The sequence below is a fragment of the Capra hircus genome, chromosome 6 (assembly GCF_001704415.2).
Source record: "Capra hircus breed San Clemente chromosome 6, ASM170441v1, whole genome shotgun sequence".
NCBI classification, from domain to species: domain Eukaryota; kingdom Metazoa; phylum Chordata; class Mammalia; order Artiodactyla; family Bovidae; genus Capra; species Capra hircus.
In genome coordinates this window covers 72,455,467-72,473,393 of record NC_030813.1, presented here as the reverse complement: position 1 = coordinate 72,473,393, position 17,927 = coordinate 72,455,467, and the positions used below count along the sequence as shown (strand labels likewise).

At 42.0% G+C, this 17,927-nt stretch overlaps 1 protein-coding gene across 1 annotated transcript; it reads right to left on the bottom strand.

Annotated features, from left to right (window-relative positions):
• Positions 890 to 11,445, bottom strand: ARL9 (ADP ribosylation factor like GTPase 9). The gene is made up of 3 exons (XM_005681639.3): positions 11,287 to 11,445; positions 8,061 to 8,236; positions 890 to 1,231 (listed from the first exon to the last, which is right to left on the bottom strand). The coding sequence occupies exons 1-3, from the start codon at positions 11,300 to 11,302 to the stop codon at positions 1,043 to 1,045; spliced, it is 381 nt and encodes a 126-aa protein (XP_005681696.1). The 5' UTR covers positions 11,303 to 11,445; the 3' UTR covers positions 890 to 1,042.

Sequence of the window (17,927 nt, the reverse complement as noted above, 5' to 3'; positions counted from 1 at the left end):
AGTGGGGCTTCCCTGGTACCTCAGTGGTAAAGAATCTGCCTGCAATGCAGAAGACTCAGGTTCAATTCCGGGTTGGGAAGATCCCCTGTAGAAGGGAATGGTAACTCACTTTAGTATCCTTGCCTGGAGAATCCCATGGACAGAGGAGCCTGGCGGGCTACAGCCCATGGGTGGCCAAGAGTTGGACACAATTGAGTGACTAACAGGCAGGCACTGGTTCCCATGGGGAGTTTCCCATTATGAGTCTCTGCTCTGGTAAACTGTTATTCTCTGTATTCCGTTAGTCTCTCCAATGCTGATTTTTCAGTCTGTTCAGCTTTTTACTTGTTAGAACGGGCTCATGGCTTCCAAGCTTCTTACATGCTGGACTGGAAGCTGGAAGTCTTTTTAAAAAAAGAAATCAGGAGAAGACACTAAGGTTAAAAGTTGGATTTGTATCATATCTGTAGGTAAGCAGAGTTATCACTCTTAAATATTTCTAGGAAAGATAAAGCTTATCTATATATATAAAAAAAAATCAAGAAATTGAAACACAAATCCCTACGGTGTTCTGTTACTGGTAGTTTCTTAGAAAGAAGCCGTTCCTAAATCTTTCTGAATGCTGTTAATTTGTATTTCTATTTGACTTTGATAGTGTTTACTTTTCTTATTGCCCTATCCTGATTTCTTTTTCCACATTGTTAAATGGATCCACTTAAAGGAAAGACACCAGGATTTACTTGAAAAGAGGGAAGTTAGAATATTTTAATGTAAATCTCATTTCACCAAGAAACTACAAACGGGATGAATGCTTACTAATTTTCACTTTAATTTTGTTGATTAAAAATCCAAATCCCTCCAAACACATTGTTTACCAATACTTTTAAAGTTCAAAATCTAAATAGCGATCCTTTTAATCAATTAACATTATCTTATATGTGTATATGTGCCGTGCATTGAGAAAATAGGAAATGGCTTATTTTTTATTTGAAAGTGGAAATTTTGGCTTCCAGCCTGCCACGCCACGTTCCCTGGTGACATCCAAATTGAGTCTCGCAGTGGGCTATGCCTGATCACTCATGTCTGCAGCCAGGTGTGCAATTAGGTCTCTGGCATCTTGTATGATGGAAGGTATCTCTGAGCCATTCTCAGTCACCTGGGTTCCGAACAGGAACATCTTCCTGTCATTTCCCACCTCAGATAATGCCAAAGCTTCATGGATATCTGTAATGTGATAGGCTGCTTCAAGATCCTTCACAAGAATGGAAAAAGAATTGAGAAAAAGTTGGTTATTTTGCAACATTTTTGGATAGATACCTTTATTACTCTCAATGACTGCACCTCCATTATAATATCGAGGATACTGAAATCCCATTACTAGGACCCTAAAGGCCGTTTGAACATAAAGATTTTCATCGGAATTATATCAGCATTTATGAGTTATTATCAAAAGAGTATTTTCTGGAACAAAGTTAAGCCAATATAATACCTTAATCAATTTCCTAACCAGTGCGATCTGCTTCTAGTTTTGTTTTTCCAATTTTGTCTGAATTTTCCCAAGACTTATTTTTTTAATTTTTAAAAATAACTTAATTAATGATTTATTTATTGTTGGCTGTGCTGGGTCTTTGTTGCTGCACGGGCTTTTCTCTAGTTGTGGTGCTTGGGCTTCTCATCGTGGTGGCTTCTTTTATTGCAGAACACAGGCTGTAGAGCTTGGGCTTCAGTAGTTGCAGCGCAAGGGCTCAGCAATTGCAGCTCCCTGACTCTAGAGCCCAGGTTCAACACTTGTGGCTGAATGGCTCTGCGACATGTGGGATCTTGCCGGATCAGAGATCGAACCTGTGTCTCCTGCATTGGAAGGCAGATTCTTTTCCACTGAAGAATCAGGGAAGCCCTCCAAGATTATTTTTAATTTGTCTTTACAATAGAAGCTTGATTCATTAATTGGTTTTTGTCCATATAATATTTTATTGATTATAACATTTGCCAAATGTTAAGTTTTCTTTTGCAAAAATTATTTCTACTGAACAAAAAGTTTTACATCAAATTTGGGGGGATGGAGGGAGGTAGAGAAGGGATCAGGGACAGAATAAGTTTAGAAAATGGCATAGTAGGTGAAGAAGGCTGAGAGGCAAGGGACAGGTGGAGGGAAACAAGATGAGATGGAGAAGTGGGGAAGGCTTAAAGGAGGAAAACCCATCCGAAGAAGCAGAGAGGGGAGAGATTAAAATGAGGAGACAAAAAGCATGTGTTTATGCTGCATGCTAAGATCGAAACATATTTCTTTGCCTCTCACACATCAAGAATTATTAATGGCAAATAACCTCTGATATTCCCTCTCCTAAATACATATGCAGATTCAGTTACAGTTTTTAAGTCTTCTGCAAAAGTTTAAGCATTTTCACTCTTAACATTGAATTTGTAATTGGCTTTTTGTTTCACGGTGTTCTCCCAAAGTTTTAAAATAGTACAATATTGTCATTTTTTCTTGTACCAATATGAACCTATCAAATTCTTGTAAGTCTGTGAGGTTTTCTTCATGTGGTATCATTACCTTTTCTGGTTCTTCCACTTTATTGCCTGTCTGAAACCTGAATTCACTTAGTCTTAGAGCGTGTAGTGAATTTTGCAATTGTTTTAATGAATCTAGTAACATGTGGACGATGTCTCAAGTTAAAAGAAATGCCACCAATGGAATTGGAGAGGAAGAAAATAAAAGGGTGTTGGAAGGGAGGAGGGGCTCCTTGTAATGATAAAAGAACATCAGGGATAAATATCAGGTGTATTCCACACTCACATAATTGTGCCCTAATAGATGTCATCACTCAAAGAATAACGATAGTAAGATGACTTTTAAAAAATATTTATGTAATAACTTGAAACAATGAGTCATCTAAAAGCTTAAGTTACTTTGATCAAGGAGTAATAACCAACATGACCTTAAACTAGAATGTGTGTTAGCTGCTCAGCTGAGTCCAAGTCTTTGTGACCCCAGGGACTGTGTCCCACCAGGTTCCTCTGTCCATGGAATTCTCCAGGCAAGAATACTGGAGTGGGTTGCTACTCCCTTCTCCAGGGGATCTTCCGGACCCAGGGATTGAACCCAGGTCTCCTGCACTGCAGGCAGACTCTTTACTGTCTGAGAATATCCAAACATTTTATTATTAAACTCCAGTAAAAGTTATAAATCTGACACCAAATGGTCCTATTTATTCAATTTGATGAAGAGATATAAACCACAAAGGAAAGTATCGATAAATTGGACTATTAAAAATGAAAACCTGTGTATTAAAAAGAGAACCATAGCAAAGTAAAATGTTAACAATAGGTTGCTGCTGCTCCTGCTAAGTCCCTTCAGTCGTGTCCGACTCTGTGCGACCCCAGAGATGGCAGCCCACCAGGCTCCCCCGATCCTAGAATTTTCCAGGCAAGGGTACTGGAGTCGGGTGCCATTGCCTTCTCTGCAACAGGTTGCTAGAGAAGATATTTGTAATGCATGAAACAGAAATAGGATGATTTTTCCAAAAGATATGAAAGACTCCTACAACTCAAATGTGAAAAGATAAACATCCCAATAGGAATTTGGGGAAAGATATTAAAAGTTAATTCACAGATATGGAAATTTGCTTCAAAGAATGAAACTAATTTGAAACTAATAACCAGTGAACATCTGAAAAAAATGTCCAGGCTCACTAGTAATTAAGGAAATGCAAATTAGAATAATAAGATAAAATTTCATTCTCATGAGACTGGCAAAAATGAAAGTTTGACAAACCAAGTATTGACAAGGGTGTAAAGCTATAAAAACTGTCATATACTGCTGGTAGGAAGAATAAACCAGTTCAATATCTTTGGAAAGCAACTTGGTAATATCTAGTAAGACTGAATATGTGAAAGAAAAGTGAAAGGCACTCAGTCGTGTCTGATTCTTTGTGACCCCAGGGACTATACAGTCCTTGGAATTCTTCAGGCCAGAGTACTGGAGTGGGTAGCCTTTCCCTTCTCCAGGGGCTCTTCCCAACCCAGGGATCGAACCCAGGTCTCCTGCATTACAGGCGGATTCTTTACCAGCTGAGCCACAAGGTACAAATCCCCAAACCCAGCAATTCCTCACGCACTAGAGAACTGTTGGTACACATTTATTAAAAGACACATACATGAAGATTCACTATAGAATTCTTTACAACAATGAAAAATTGGAAATAACCCAAATGCCCAACAAGAAAATGGTAAAGTGGTGGTATATTCATGCAATGCGATACTATACAGCTCACTTACATTTACCATGATCTTCTAAATCGTCATAGTTTGTGGTACTTAAGATGCTCACTAAAAAAAAAAAAACCCAAAAACCTCCGGCCTTTAAAAAAAAATAATCTGCTGGAGAAGGCAATGGCACCCCACTCCAGTACTCTTGCCTGGAAAATCCCATGGGCGGAGGAGCCTGGTAGGCTGCAGTCCATGGGGTCACACAGAGTCGGACATGACTGACCGACTTCACTTTCACTTTTCACTTTCATGCACTGGAGAAGGAAATGGTAACCCACTCCAGTGTTCTTGACTGGAGAATCCCAGGGATGGGGGAGCCTGGTGGGCTGCCGTCTCTGGGGTCGCACAGAGTCGGACACGACTGAAGCGACTTAGCAGCTGCTGGACTAGCAGCTCCAGCTATGCTGGACTTTAATATAGGCTCCTACTTTTAGATCATCATTACAATGATTTATTTTACTTCCATAAACACTCACTCATAGGAGTGGGAGAAAGGGTAGGAACTGAGCTCTCTTATGACTGGTAAGCCTGGCAATTGAGAGAGAGGCTACAGCATTACAAGCACACTTCAGAGATACTGCAAATTTGGTTCCAGACTACTGTGATAAAGTGAATACTGCAATAAAACGAGTCACATGAATTTTTTTTTTGTCTCCTGGTACATAGAAAGTTACTTTAACACTACTGTAATCTATTAAGTGTGTGATAGCATTATGTCTAAAAATATGTACATACCTTAATTTAAAAATACCTTATTGCTAAAAAAAATGCTAACCATCATCTGAGCCTTCAGCAAGTCATAATCTTTTTATAATAGTAACATCAAAGGTTGCTGATCAGAGATCATCATAACAAATATAATAATTCTAAAAGCTGGAAATATTGCAAGAATCACCAAAGGGCAACACAGAGACATAAAGTGAGAAAAAGCAGTTGGGAAAATGGTGCTTATAGACTTGCTTCATGCAGGGATGCCACAAACCTTCACTTTGTAAAAATCACAATATCTGCAAAGCACAACAAAGTGAAGTGCGATAAAATTAGGTATGCCTGCACAATGCTATAGATGTTTAATGTTCTTTTAAATTTCTTTTACTGTAGTAAGATACACATAACAAAATTTTTCATATTAGCCATTTTGAAGTGTACAGTTTGGTGTACAGTTAAGTGAATTCACATTATTGTAAACCATCTTCAGAACTCTTCAACTTGTAAAACTGACACTCTGTATCCATTAAACAATAGCTTCCCATTTCTCCCTCCCTCAGCCCTTGGCAACTACTATTTTTTTGTCTCTCTGATTTTAAGTGCTCTGTGCTTAGTCGCTCAGTCGTGTCCGACTCTGCGACCCCATGGACTGTAGCCTGCCAGGCTCCTCTGTCCATGGGGATTCTCCAGGCAAGAATATTGGACTGGGTTACCATGCCCTCCTCCAGGGGATCTTCCCAACCCAGGGACTGAACCCAGGTCTCCCACATTGCAGGTGGATTCTTTAACCATCTGAGTCACGAGGGAAGCCCTTAACTGCTCTAGGGGACCTCATAAAAGTGTAATCATACATTATTTGTCCTTTTGTGACTGGCTTATTTCACTTAGCATACTGTCCTTAAAGTTCATCCATGGTGTAGCACGTGTCAGAATTTCCTGACACATTTAAGGCTGAATAATATCCACTGTATGTATACACCACATTTTGTTTATCCGTTCATGCGTGGATGGGTACTTGAGTTTCTTCTACCTTTTGGCTACTGGGAATAATTCTGCTATGAGCACGGGTGTGCAAACATCTGTTTGAGTTCCTGCCTTCAATTCTATTGGTAATATACCCAGAAGTGGAACTGCTGGACTATATGAAAATTCTATTTTTAATTACGTAGGGAACTGCCATACTGTTTTTCATAGCAGCTGGACCATTTGACATCCCCACCAACACTGCACAAGGTTTCCATTTCTTCGAGTGTTTAATACTTTAATGCATGTGTGTGAAATTCAGGTCAGGCCAGCTAATCTAAAACTACTTCTGTATACTGACACATAGTGTGTGTGTGTGTGTGTGTGTGTGTGTGTGTGTGTGTGTGTGTGTTAGTCACTTAGTCATGTCTGACTCTTTGCGACCCCATGGACTGTAGCCTGCCAGGCTCCTCTATCCATGGGATTCTTCAGACAAGAGTACTGGAATGGGTTGCCATTCCTTTCTCCAGGGGATCTTCCTAATCCAGGGATCAAACCCAGGTGTCTCAGGTTCTTTACCATCTGAGCCACCAGGAAAGTCCATGATACATAGTAAGCACTTAAAGATTTTGTTGAAATCAATTCAACAGTCTGTAAATGTTTAATTAAACTTAACAGATATTTATTGAATTCCTACTATATACAACATGGTATACTAGGTTTTACATGGGACACAAAGGTGAATGACAGTCTCTGTTCTGAACGAATTTATAGCTGTGGGCTTTCCTGGTGGCTCGGACAGTAAAGAATCTGCCTATAATGAGGGAGACCTGGGTTCCATCCCTGGCTTGGGAAGATCCCCTGGAGAACGGAATGGCAATCCACTCCAGTGTTCTTGCCTGGAGAATTCCATGGACATAGGAGCTTGGCAGGCTACAGTCTATGGGGTTGAAAAGCGTTCAGACACAACTGAGTGACTAACACTTTCACTCTTACTTGGTATCTGTGGGGGGATTGGTTGCAGGACCCTAGAAGACATCAGAAGACATCAGAATCTGCTGAAGCCCCTTATATAAAATGGTGTCATTTCTACAAATAACCTCCCATATACTTTAATCATCTCTAGACTACTTATAATATCTAATACAAGGTAAACGCTATGAAAATAGTTGCTCACATGTGGCAAACATGAGTTTTACTTTTTGGAACTTTATGGAATTTTTTTTTCCCCGATCCACGGCTGGTTGAATCACAGATAAGGAGGGCTGATTGTATACTCCAGTAGACCTAATAGTATAAATTGAAATGAACATACAGCATATTATTGAATATTTAGCTCTTAAAAGCAGATGTTTCTTTGGGTCATCTGCAGATATGTGGTTGGACCTAGAGTCTGTCATACAGAGTAAATAAGCCAGAAAGAGAAAAACATCGTATATTAACACATACATGTGGAATCTGAAAAAATGGTACAGATGAATCTATTTCCAAGGCAGGAATAGAGACTCAGAGGGAGAAAATGGACTTGTGGACATAGAGGGGAAAGGGGAGCGTGGGATGAATTGGGTGATTAGGACTAACATATATACATTACCAGGCTTCCCAAGTGGCTCATTGGTAAAGAATCTACCTGCCAATGCAGGAAACGCGGGTTCAGTCCCTGGGTGGGTAAGATCCCCTGGAGAAGGAAATGGCAACCTGCTCCAGTAGTCTTGCCTAGGAAATCCCTTCAGAGGAGTCTGGCAGGCTACAACAGTCCATGGCGTAGCACAAAAGTAAGACACGATTTAGTGACTAGAGAACAACAACAAATTTACACTACTATGTGCAAAATAGATAGCTAATGGGAACCTGCTATAAAGCACAGGAAGCTCAACTCAGCGCTCTGTGATGACCTAGAGGGGTGGGATAGGGATTGGGAGGGAGGTCCAGGAGAGGGAGGCGGTATCTGTGTATTAGGACTGATTCACTTCTGTTAGCAGAAACTAACACAACATGGTAAAACAATTACACTCCAATTTTAAAAAATCAAATTTTAAAAATAAATTTAAAAGATCAAATTCAAAAAGTAAACATTTCTGTTTACTGCATTAATAAAAAAAATATTGAGTACACTTTATATTTGCACAGATTTTTACCTGTTTGTTTGCAAACACAACCAGAGGAAGGACTGGGTTTGTTCCAATTAGCTGATGAAGGTATTTCTTGGCTTCAGGTAATCTTTTGTGATCTGCTGAATCCACCACAAATACCAACAGCAAGCCCTTGGACAGGTACATTTCCCAATAGGAACGGAAAGGTTCGCTGCCGCCAACTACAAAGAAAAGCAAAGGAAGAACACACACACACACACACACACACACACACACACACACACACACACATCTCAGAAGAGTCCATCGAGGCAGCCAGGTAAGGCACATTTTGATAATTTCTGAACACTGGCAGGTCTTCTGATAAAAGACCACTGTGAGACTAGACCCAATTCTGAGAACAAGCAGAGTGATGTTTCTGGGGAAAGGATTGGTGGGGATATTTACCCTCCACAAGTGGTTCATTAAGTTCTGGAACACAAAGGACCAGCATGGTGGTAGTTTAGTCAGTAAGTCGGGTCCAACTCTTGCGACCCCACAGACTGCCAGGCTCCTCTGTCCATGGGATTTCCCAAGCAAGAATACTGAAGTGGGTTGCCATTTCCTTCTCCAGGGGATCTTTCCAACCCAGGCAGGGATCAAACTCAGGTGCCCTACATGGCAAACGTGTACCACCGTGGATGCCTCTGCATCTGTTATGCAGAGCAGTCATGCCAGCAGTGCAAGTCTATCGAGTATGGATCAGCAAACAGGAGCGGTCTACTGAAAGAATTCAGGGTGGTGGGTTAAAGCACGTTTCTCTAAAATGTCTTAGATGGACTGATTTAAATGTCATTGGCTAGCCTCTCTTGCACAACTTTTTTCCTTTGTCAAAACCCCAAATCTAATTTCCTTTCTTTAATCTTGCACTAAAAGTTAATATGGTCCTGTGGGTATTCAAGAATACTTGCCTCAGAAAAAAAATGTCTTTGGGTTATTTCATTCTGCTGGTGCTTCACAGAAGAAAGTTTCCCAGACACAATGAATTCAGTTTTTATTTTTCTCCTGGGACAGAAATTCACAAACGATGGCCCACAGTCTAAACCTGGCTCACTGTTTTTGTACAGCCCGTGAACAAAAAATGGATTTTACATTTTTAAACATTTGGAGAAAAAAAAGAATACCATTTTGTAACACATGAACATTATATTACAGTTGGATTTCAGTACAAGCAAAGTTGTGTGACAACACAGACATGCAGGTTTGTTCACACATGGTCTCTGGGTTGCTTTCGCAGTATTGAGTAGCAGCACAGAGATCATGTAGCCACAAAGTCTATGTTATCTACTCTCGAGCCCTTTGCAGGAAAGGGATGCAGACCACTGTTATGGGCACTTAACAAAAACATTTCAAAAACTAATAGGAAAGGGTCTTTATTTGCCTTTCCTTTGTTTTCCTTTGTACAGAGAGCCAGGCTGGTCATTCTTCGAAGTATTTTGTGTTTTAATTTTTTAAAAGAATGTAATCTAAGTAATTCATATCCTTTAACATACGAGCTTAAACAGGCATTTCCATTTTTTTTGCCAACACCACGACATTTCCTCTATAATAGGAATTGTTATCTTTTAGTTATTAACTTCTTTTTTAAAAAAAATATTAGTTGGGGAGGGCGCAGGACTGGAAAAAAATTATCCGTTTACTTATTGTTGGCTGCATCAGGTCTTAGTTGTGCTGGGGGGATCGCCATTGTGTCGTGCAGGCGACACTCCAGCGGTGGAGTGAGGGCCCCAGAGCCTGGGCTTAGTAGTCGTGGCGCATGGGCTCTGTTGTCCCGTGGCATGTGGGATCTTACTTCCCCGACCAGGGATCAAACCCATATCTCCTGTATTGGAAGGTAAATTCCTAACCACTGGACCACCAGGGAAGTCCCTAGATATTAACCTCTAATTTAATGGTGAAATAGTTAGAGAACACAGTTTATATGGTGCTTCTTTGAAAACGCCATTAAGACTTGCTGTATGGCCGAGGAAGTGGTCCGTGTTTGTTTACTGTTCCATGGGTATTTGAGAAGAATTAGACAATTTTATATTGTTCATTAGATCAAATTGGTTGACTGTGTTCAAACATTATATACTCTCTGCAGTTTTTTTCTCCTTGATTCCATTAATAATTGACAAATATATGTTGAAACTCCTCACTCCAACAGATCTGTCCATTTTCCCCCTTAATTGGAATCTTTTTTCTTCCTATCTTCCTTTCTTTTCTCTCTCCTTTCCTTCCCACCGCCCCCCACACCCGTCCTTTTTCACTTTTTATATTCTGAGACTCTTTTCCTAGCCATCTATTTCATTAAAAATATTATTTCTTCTATAGCTTCTGAGAAAATTGAAATCTCTATTCCTAATAATACTTTTATCAGAAAGATTTGCCTACAGGTTTAACAGTTTCTCTGCCCACCATTTTCTCTTTACAACTGGATGAAAGCAAAAATTCATAGAATTTTCCTTGCATACTGGAGGTGGGGGTACAGAAAATGCGCGGTCCTCTGGCTTGAGCATCTTGATGGGTGAGGAGACATTTACTGATCAGTGGATTACAGGGACAGGAACAGATGTGGAGCTATATCAAGCATTTGCTTGGACAATGTTAGGTTTGAGAGGCCGATGAGACAGCCAAGTAGAGATGTCAGGTGTCATTCGGGTATGTTTGGCTGGATAGATAAATTTGGGAGAGTGTAAAGAGAAGACAAGAGGATCTGATACAACTTTGGGAAACAGTAATATTCTGAGAGGCAGTGACTCCAGAATTACTATAGAGTAGGGGCTTCTGGGTTGTGATCTGATTACAAGAGTATATATGTTGTGATCTGGTCATAAGAGGTTTGTGAATATTTGCATTTTCGAGAAGGAAGCACACTATATTTACTTAGATTGGATTTTTATGGAGGGGTAGTAAGGAGGAGGGGGGCTGTTAAAGGAGAGGGTGCTAAAGCCTTCCTCTCAACTCCCTTTTATCACCACCACTGGAAAAAGGAGAAAATAAAAAGAACAGAAAGTGATTTTACCCACATTGCACCCTAGCATTCATCTACATATGCATTTTAAAAGTTTAGGAAAATTTGACCCAGTGTTTCATTTCATAAAGACCTATCATCCATTTCGTATTCATTTTATCATTCATTTCACAAGGACCCATGTGATGTTGACAACATCACATCTGGCTTAAGGTTTGACAATCATGTGGCTATATAAGCTATTAGCTACCCCCAGAACCACTGAGAAAGAGCGCTTACTCTCCAGGAACTCCATCTGGTGGTCCCCAGTGCTGATGCACACTGCATTGAAACCTTGGGTGGGGGCCACACTGCGCTGGACTCGGTTTAAAGCTAGAAAGTGGAGAATACTGGTCTTTCCTGCCCCATCCAGGCCCAGCACTAGGATCTGCTTATTTTTCTCCTGTGAAACAAAAGATAAGGCAATAATATGCTATCAGGGCCTTGTTTTCTTGGCTCTGGAAAGTGCGCTTGCCAATATTTGTGAAATTGTATAAAACTTTGCAAAAAAATTTAATAGGTCTAGAACAAACTGTACTACTCAGTTTGTATTTTATATAATCAGTCATTACTTATGTGATATTAACTGCATACCCTCTCTCCATCTTCCAACTCCTATGTCAATTTATCAAATAAATACTTTATATATATCAGGATTTATAGGAGGTGCCATATTTTCAGTGCCAGTTTTCACACTTCACTTGGCTTCCCTAGTTGATGTCCATTGGAGACTGCACGAGAATTCAGTTTGTTGTTTGGGATCTTGGGACTTTCTTGGTCTATGTATTGACTCTGCCACTTGGCATGTAAGCATCTAAGGTCTCATATTATTAATCTGTCTTGTCTCCCCAAATTGAATCATAGATTAAAAGTTCTTAGGGCAAGGTTACTCTCTTCTGTACTTTTTAATATAAATATTATTAAATGAAAAGGCAAAGACTATAAAAATTGTTAAACTAGTTAAACTCTCATGCTAAAACCTGATGAACTAGAACTGTAAACTTTAGGAAGAAGTATTCTACCAGCATACCCACCTTAGAAATTTTTATGACAAGTGTTTGAGGGACAAGAAGGGCAGACTGGTATGAAGAGAGAAACAGAAAGTTCAGAGTGCTCAGAAAGGTGGCTTTTAGCATACAAACTTCAATGTAAACAGTAATAAATGAGCAACCCAGTTAGACTGTTCATAGGAATTCTATTTCTCAAACAGCTTACCAAAGAGGTTTCTCATATATGGGGAAAAAAAAAACTTGTACACATATTCAAGGCCATTGGTTTAAAAATAATAATCCTATACATTTCTGCTTGAACAGTAAATGTTGACATTGGACACAGACTGCATGCTAAGTCACTTCAGTCACGTCTGACTCTGTGACCCTATGGACTGTAGCTCGCCAGGCTCCTCTGTCCATGAGATTCTCCAGACAAGCATCCTGGAGTAGGTTGCCATTTCTTTCTCCAAGGGATCTTCCTGACCCAGGGAGCGAACCCAGGTCTCCCACACTGGAGGTAGATTCTTTACCATCTGAGCCACCAGAGAAGCCTTAGACTTAGACTAGATTTCTGTTAAAAAAAAAAAGTGATCCTTAACAGCACTATACATCTATCCCTGTCCCTCCTGTCTGTAATATAGAAGATCTGTAAAAATAAGATATTTTAAGGTCTACTGTAATAGAGACTTATGTATGGGGAATCATTTATGAAACCTGCCTAGTGAATAACAGAATTTTTTAAAGTAAATGTTTGTTACTGGAATGAATTCTTGATGGCTCTTAAAGCAAATGGTACTTCCATAGGTGTTTCCTATATCCATCCTCACTTCCTCCCCATTCTCTTACATCTGCATCTAAATGTTATAGTGTCATTCTCAGAGAGTCACGGTAAGGAAAAGGGACTAGATGCTGCTCTAAGGGGATGTCATTGGATGGTTTTAATTGAATGCTTTAAAGCAATGGTGACCAAGAAATGGCTGCAAGATGTAGACTGTGTCCCCTCTTTATCTCCACCAATGGCCCCACACTTGGGCTACTCCAACATATTTTATCAGTTTCAAGATTTCTTTTTCCACATTTTAACATCTCTGAAATGAGGGCTTTATGATCTATAGTATGTCATATTTTGGCTGGAAGCATTTTTTTTCCTTTCTCTGTGGTACCTAAAATAATAGCATCTTGGATCTTATGAATTTTGTGAATAAAATCCATTCCCTACTCCCTTTCCAATCACATCGATGCCACTAACCTGACCCTATTTAGAAATTTTGTAGTCACTGATGCTTTACATTTAGCTTACTTTTTAGTCTAAAACTCAAGCTTCCTCACATTTATAATCTCTTAAGAAAAGCTGGGGTTACTGTAAACCAAGAGTTCAGACATGAAATATGATTCAACACCACTGTTCCTTGTTAAAAGTTATTCCTTTAACTATAAGTGAATCTATATAGCCTGTTTCGTGTGTTCAGTCTCAAAGTTGTGTCCAACTCTTTGCAATCCCATGGACTGTAGCACACCAGACTTCCCTGTCCTATCTCCGAGTTTGCTCTAACACTTCCATTGAGTTGGTGATGCTATGTAACCATTTCATCCTCTGCTGACTTCTTTTGCCTTCAATCTTTCCCAGCATCAGGGTCTTTTCGATGAGTCGGCTCTTCACATCAGGTGGCTAAAGTAATGGAGCTTCAGCTTCAGCATCAATCCTTCCAATGAATATTCAGGGTTGATTTCCTTTAGGATTGACTGGTTTGATCTTGCAGTCCAAGGGACTCTTAATTAAAAGTCGTCTCCAACATCACAGTTTGAAAGCATCAGTTCTTTGGCTATTTTACCAGAGATCAAATCTCTGTTAATAATTCATATTATTTAGAACCAGAAAGCAGCTCTGAGCTCAGGAACTCCAGGAGTACAGAGCTCACTAAGTTGAGCCAAATAATGCTTGTTTTTTTTCCTTCTCCCCCAATTTTTAAATTGTGGCAAAGTACACAACATAAAGGGCTTCCCAGGTGGCGCTAGTAATAACGGACCCACCTGCCAATGTAGGAGATATAAGAGATGTGGGTTCCATCCCTGGGTCGGGAAGATGCCCTGGTTTTGAAAAGCATGGCAATCCACTCCAGTATTCTTGCCTGGAGAATAGAGGAGCCTGGCGGAACACCATCCACGGGTCACATACAGTCATACACAACACAAAATTTACCATCTTAACCATTTTCAAACCCAGAGTAATATCGACTCCATTCATAATACCGTGCAACCATCACCACTTCCCACAACTATTCATCTTGTAAAACAAACTGTACTCATTAAACTCCTCACCCCACCATCCCCCTACATTCTGCTCTTTGACTCCGAGTTTGAATACACTAGGTAAACCATCTAAGTAGAATCATACGTATCTGTCCTTTTATGACTAAAAGTTTGGTTTCTGAGGCCTCTCAGTTAAACCTTTGTGACCCTCTTTTCTGGGTGCTGGTGATCTGAAAACAATATAAATAATAGTAACCAGAGCGCCCACAGAAAAGGTCCAGGCAGTCCCCAAACACAACCTGCATAAATTCAAGAAACCTACACCTTCCCCTCCCCCTCGCCCCCCCACACTAAACAGAAAAGACTGGAACAGAGAGAGCATGTGTGGTGAGGGTATGGGGGCTAGTGTTCGGCGCTGGGCAGAGATGGGGCTGGAAAAAAGGCTATTCCCAGCACCGCTGTGAACATCAGCAAGGTGTCTTCTTCAACACTAGACCTGGACACAGGGTCGGGGTTAGGGGTGAGTGGGCGAGCGGCTGGGGAGAAGGGGCTAGCGATGGGTTGTTCGAAGCTTGACACATTCCGATTCCATCCGCGGATACAAAGCCAGCAAACAAGACCGGATTCCTTCCGGCGCGAGCCCACCGGGGGTCTCGCGCGTAACAGAGCCGGCGAAACACTGGACAGTGGCCTCGGGTGAGGGTCCGAGGCAGCGGTCTCTTACCAGCGGCGCCAGCGGGAATTTTATCAACGCGCTGTTGTCCTCTTTCTCTTTTTCCTTGAATTGCTCCTTCTCTTTCTCTGTCTCCCGCTCTTGCCTCTTTTCATCCTCATTTCTCTTACTTTTCTCCTCCTTCCCGTTTTCCTTTTCTTTAATTTTCTCCTCCTTCCCCCTTTTTTTCTCCTTCCCGTTCTCCTTTTCCTTAATTTTCTCCTCCTTCCCCTTTTCTTTCGCCTTAATTTTCTCCTCCTTCCCCTTCTCAGTTTTCTCCTTCCCGTTCTTTTCCTTATTTTTCTCCTCCTTCCCCTTTTCTTTCTCCTTAATTTTCTCCTTCTCCACCTTTTTGTTTTTCTCCTCTCCTTTTTGCTGAATTTTCCCTTTCTCCGGCTCCTTGCCCTTCTCCCTCTTTACTTTCCCTCTCTCCATCCCCACCACCCGGGTTTGCTTCCCTCCTCCCGCGCGCCCGCGCGCCGGAGCTGCGGGGCGGGATCCCGGCCGGAGTGGTCGCCGCTGTGGGGGCAGCGCCGGGGGAGACGTAGGTCCACGTGGCGTACAGCGCCCCCGCGGTGACCGCCAGCCCCTCCCCACCCCAGGGCCCCGGGCTGCCCCTTGGGCATTTTGCGCTCGCTCGCCAGTCAGCGGGTTGCGCGCAGCAGATTCGCCGAACCGAGAGTAAGACGTGGGAGCTAGAGAAGGGGCGAGGCCAGGCCAGGGGACACGGGAGACCCGGCCGCGGGAGCTGGGAAAGACCGGAGCAACAGGAAAAGCGTCCCTAGGTGTCGCTTCCTTGGAAGCGCGCGCCACGGCGAGATGCGCTTAGACTGGGTAGGGTGTCTCAGAAAGGCCTTTCTCGTCCGCCCATCTCAGCGTCTCACTTCCCCGGCCTCCTGCCAGCCCGTGTGTCTCCGACCAGAACGCTGGAGAAGGCGCCCGAGTCCTGAGAGCCCCAGGCTTTCCTGCCTCCCCCTCGTTAGTAACAAGTCTGGAGGGTGAAGTTGGATCTCTCTCCCCTCCTCACCGGTCCTGTTTAAGTCCACCAGCAGCGTCTAAAGCCGCTATCCAGGAGGCTTAAGGAAAAAAGGAATGTGACTGGTTCCCTTATTTTAAACGTTACATTTCGCTTAAAAAATCGCTCTGGAGATTAGTCTGCCAGGATCACAGCTACTGTTAAAACCAGGCATTAAAACCATAACTAAATCAAGGAAAAAGGAAGAGAGTTCCAGAAAAACATCTATTACTGTTTTATTGACTATGCCAAAGCCTTTGTGTGGATCACAATAAACTGTGGGAAATCCTGCAAGAGATGGGAATACCAGACCACCTGACCTGCCTCTTGAGAAACCTATATGCAGGTCAGGAAGCAACAGTTAGAACTGGACATGGAACAACAGACTGGTTCCAAATAGGAAAAGGAGTACATCAAGGCTGTATATATACAGAGTACATCATAAGAAACGCTGGGCTGGAAGAAGCACAAGCTGGAATCAAGATTTCTGGGAGAAATATCACCTCAGATATGCAGATGACACCACCCTTATGGCAGAAAGTGAAGAGGAACTAAAAAGCCTCTTGATGAAAGTGAAAGAGGAGAGTGCAAAAGTTGGCTTAAAGCTCAACATTCAGAAAACTTAAGATCATGGCATCTGGTCCCATCGCTTCATGGGAAATAGATGGGGAAACAGTGGAAACAGTGTCAGACTTTATTTTTTGGGCTCCAGAATCACTGCAGATGGTTATTGCAGCCATGAAATTAAAAGACGCTTACTCCTTGGAAGAAAAGTTATGACCAACCTAGACAGCATATTGAAAAGCAGAGACATTATTTTTCCAACAAAGGTCCGTCTAGTCAAGGCTATGGTTTTTCCAGTGGTCATGTATGGATATGGAAGTTAGACTGTGAAGAAAGCTGAGTGCTGAAGAATTGATGCTTTTGAACTGTGGTGTTGGAGGAGACTCTTGAGAGTCCCTTGGACTGCAAGGAGATCCAAGCAGTCCATCCTAAAGGAGATCAGTCCTGGGTCTTCACTGGAAGGACTGACGCTGAAGCTGTAACTCCAATACTTTGGCCACCTCATGTGAAGAGTTGACTCATTTGGAGACTCTGCTGCTGGGAGGGATTGGGGGCAGGAGGAGAAGGGGACAACAGAGGATAAGATGGCTAGATGGCATCACCGACTTAATGGACATGAGTTTGAGTGAACTCCAGCAGTTGGTGATAGACAGGGAGGCCTGGTGTGCTGCAATTCATGGGGTCGCAAAGAGTCAGACATGACTGAGCGACTGAATTGAACTGAAACAAAACTGTTGTTCCCAATGATCAAATGCATAGTAAATCAGATACCCATGGGGCTCTGCAAAGGTGGTGTGAGAAGTATACGGACGGTCCTTTTTATTGTTTCGTTCAACTGCACTCTTTAGTGAAGGCAATGGCGACCCACTCCAGTATTGTTGCCTGGAGAATCCCATGGATGGAGGAGCCTGGTAGGCTACAGTCCATGGGGTCGCTAAGAGTCGGACATGACTGAGTGACCTCACTTTCATGCATTGGAGAAGGAAACGGCAACCCATTCCAGTATTCTTGCCTGGAGAGTCCCAGGGACAAAAGAGCCTGTTGGGCTGCCATCTATGGGGTTGCACAGAGTCTGACATGACTGACGCGACTTAGCAGCAGCAGCAGCACTCTTTAGTATGGTCCACAATCTAATAAAACTATCTTAATGTGGTAAGCCGACTTTCCTTCATCAGATCCAAGTTTCGAACAGGTTTAAAAGAAATGAATGAACAGGTTTCAGAGAGCTTGTTTTTAAGGTTAGCAGTTTCCGAAGTAGTCTTGGAAGTGCCATCTGCTAAGCCAATGCCATTTGCGCAGTGCGAAGCCTGCACAACAGAGCTCCTGAGTGATCCCCTTCTTCAAAGGC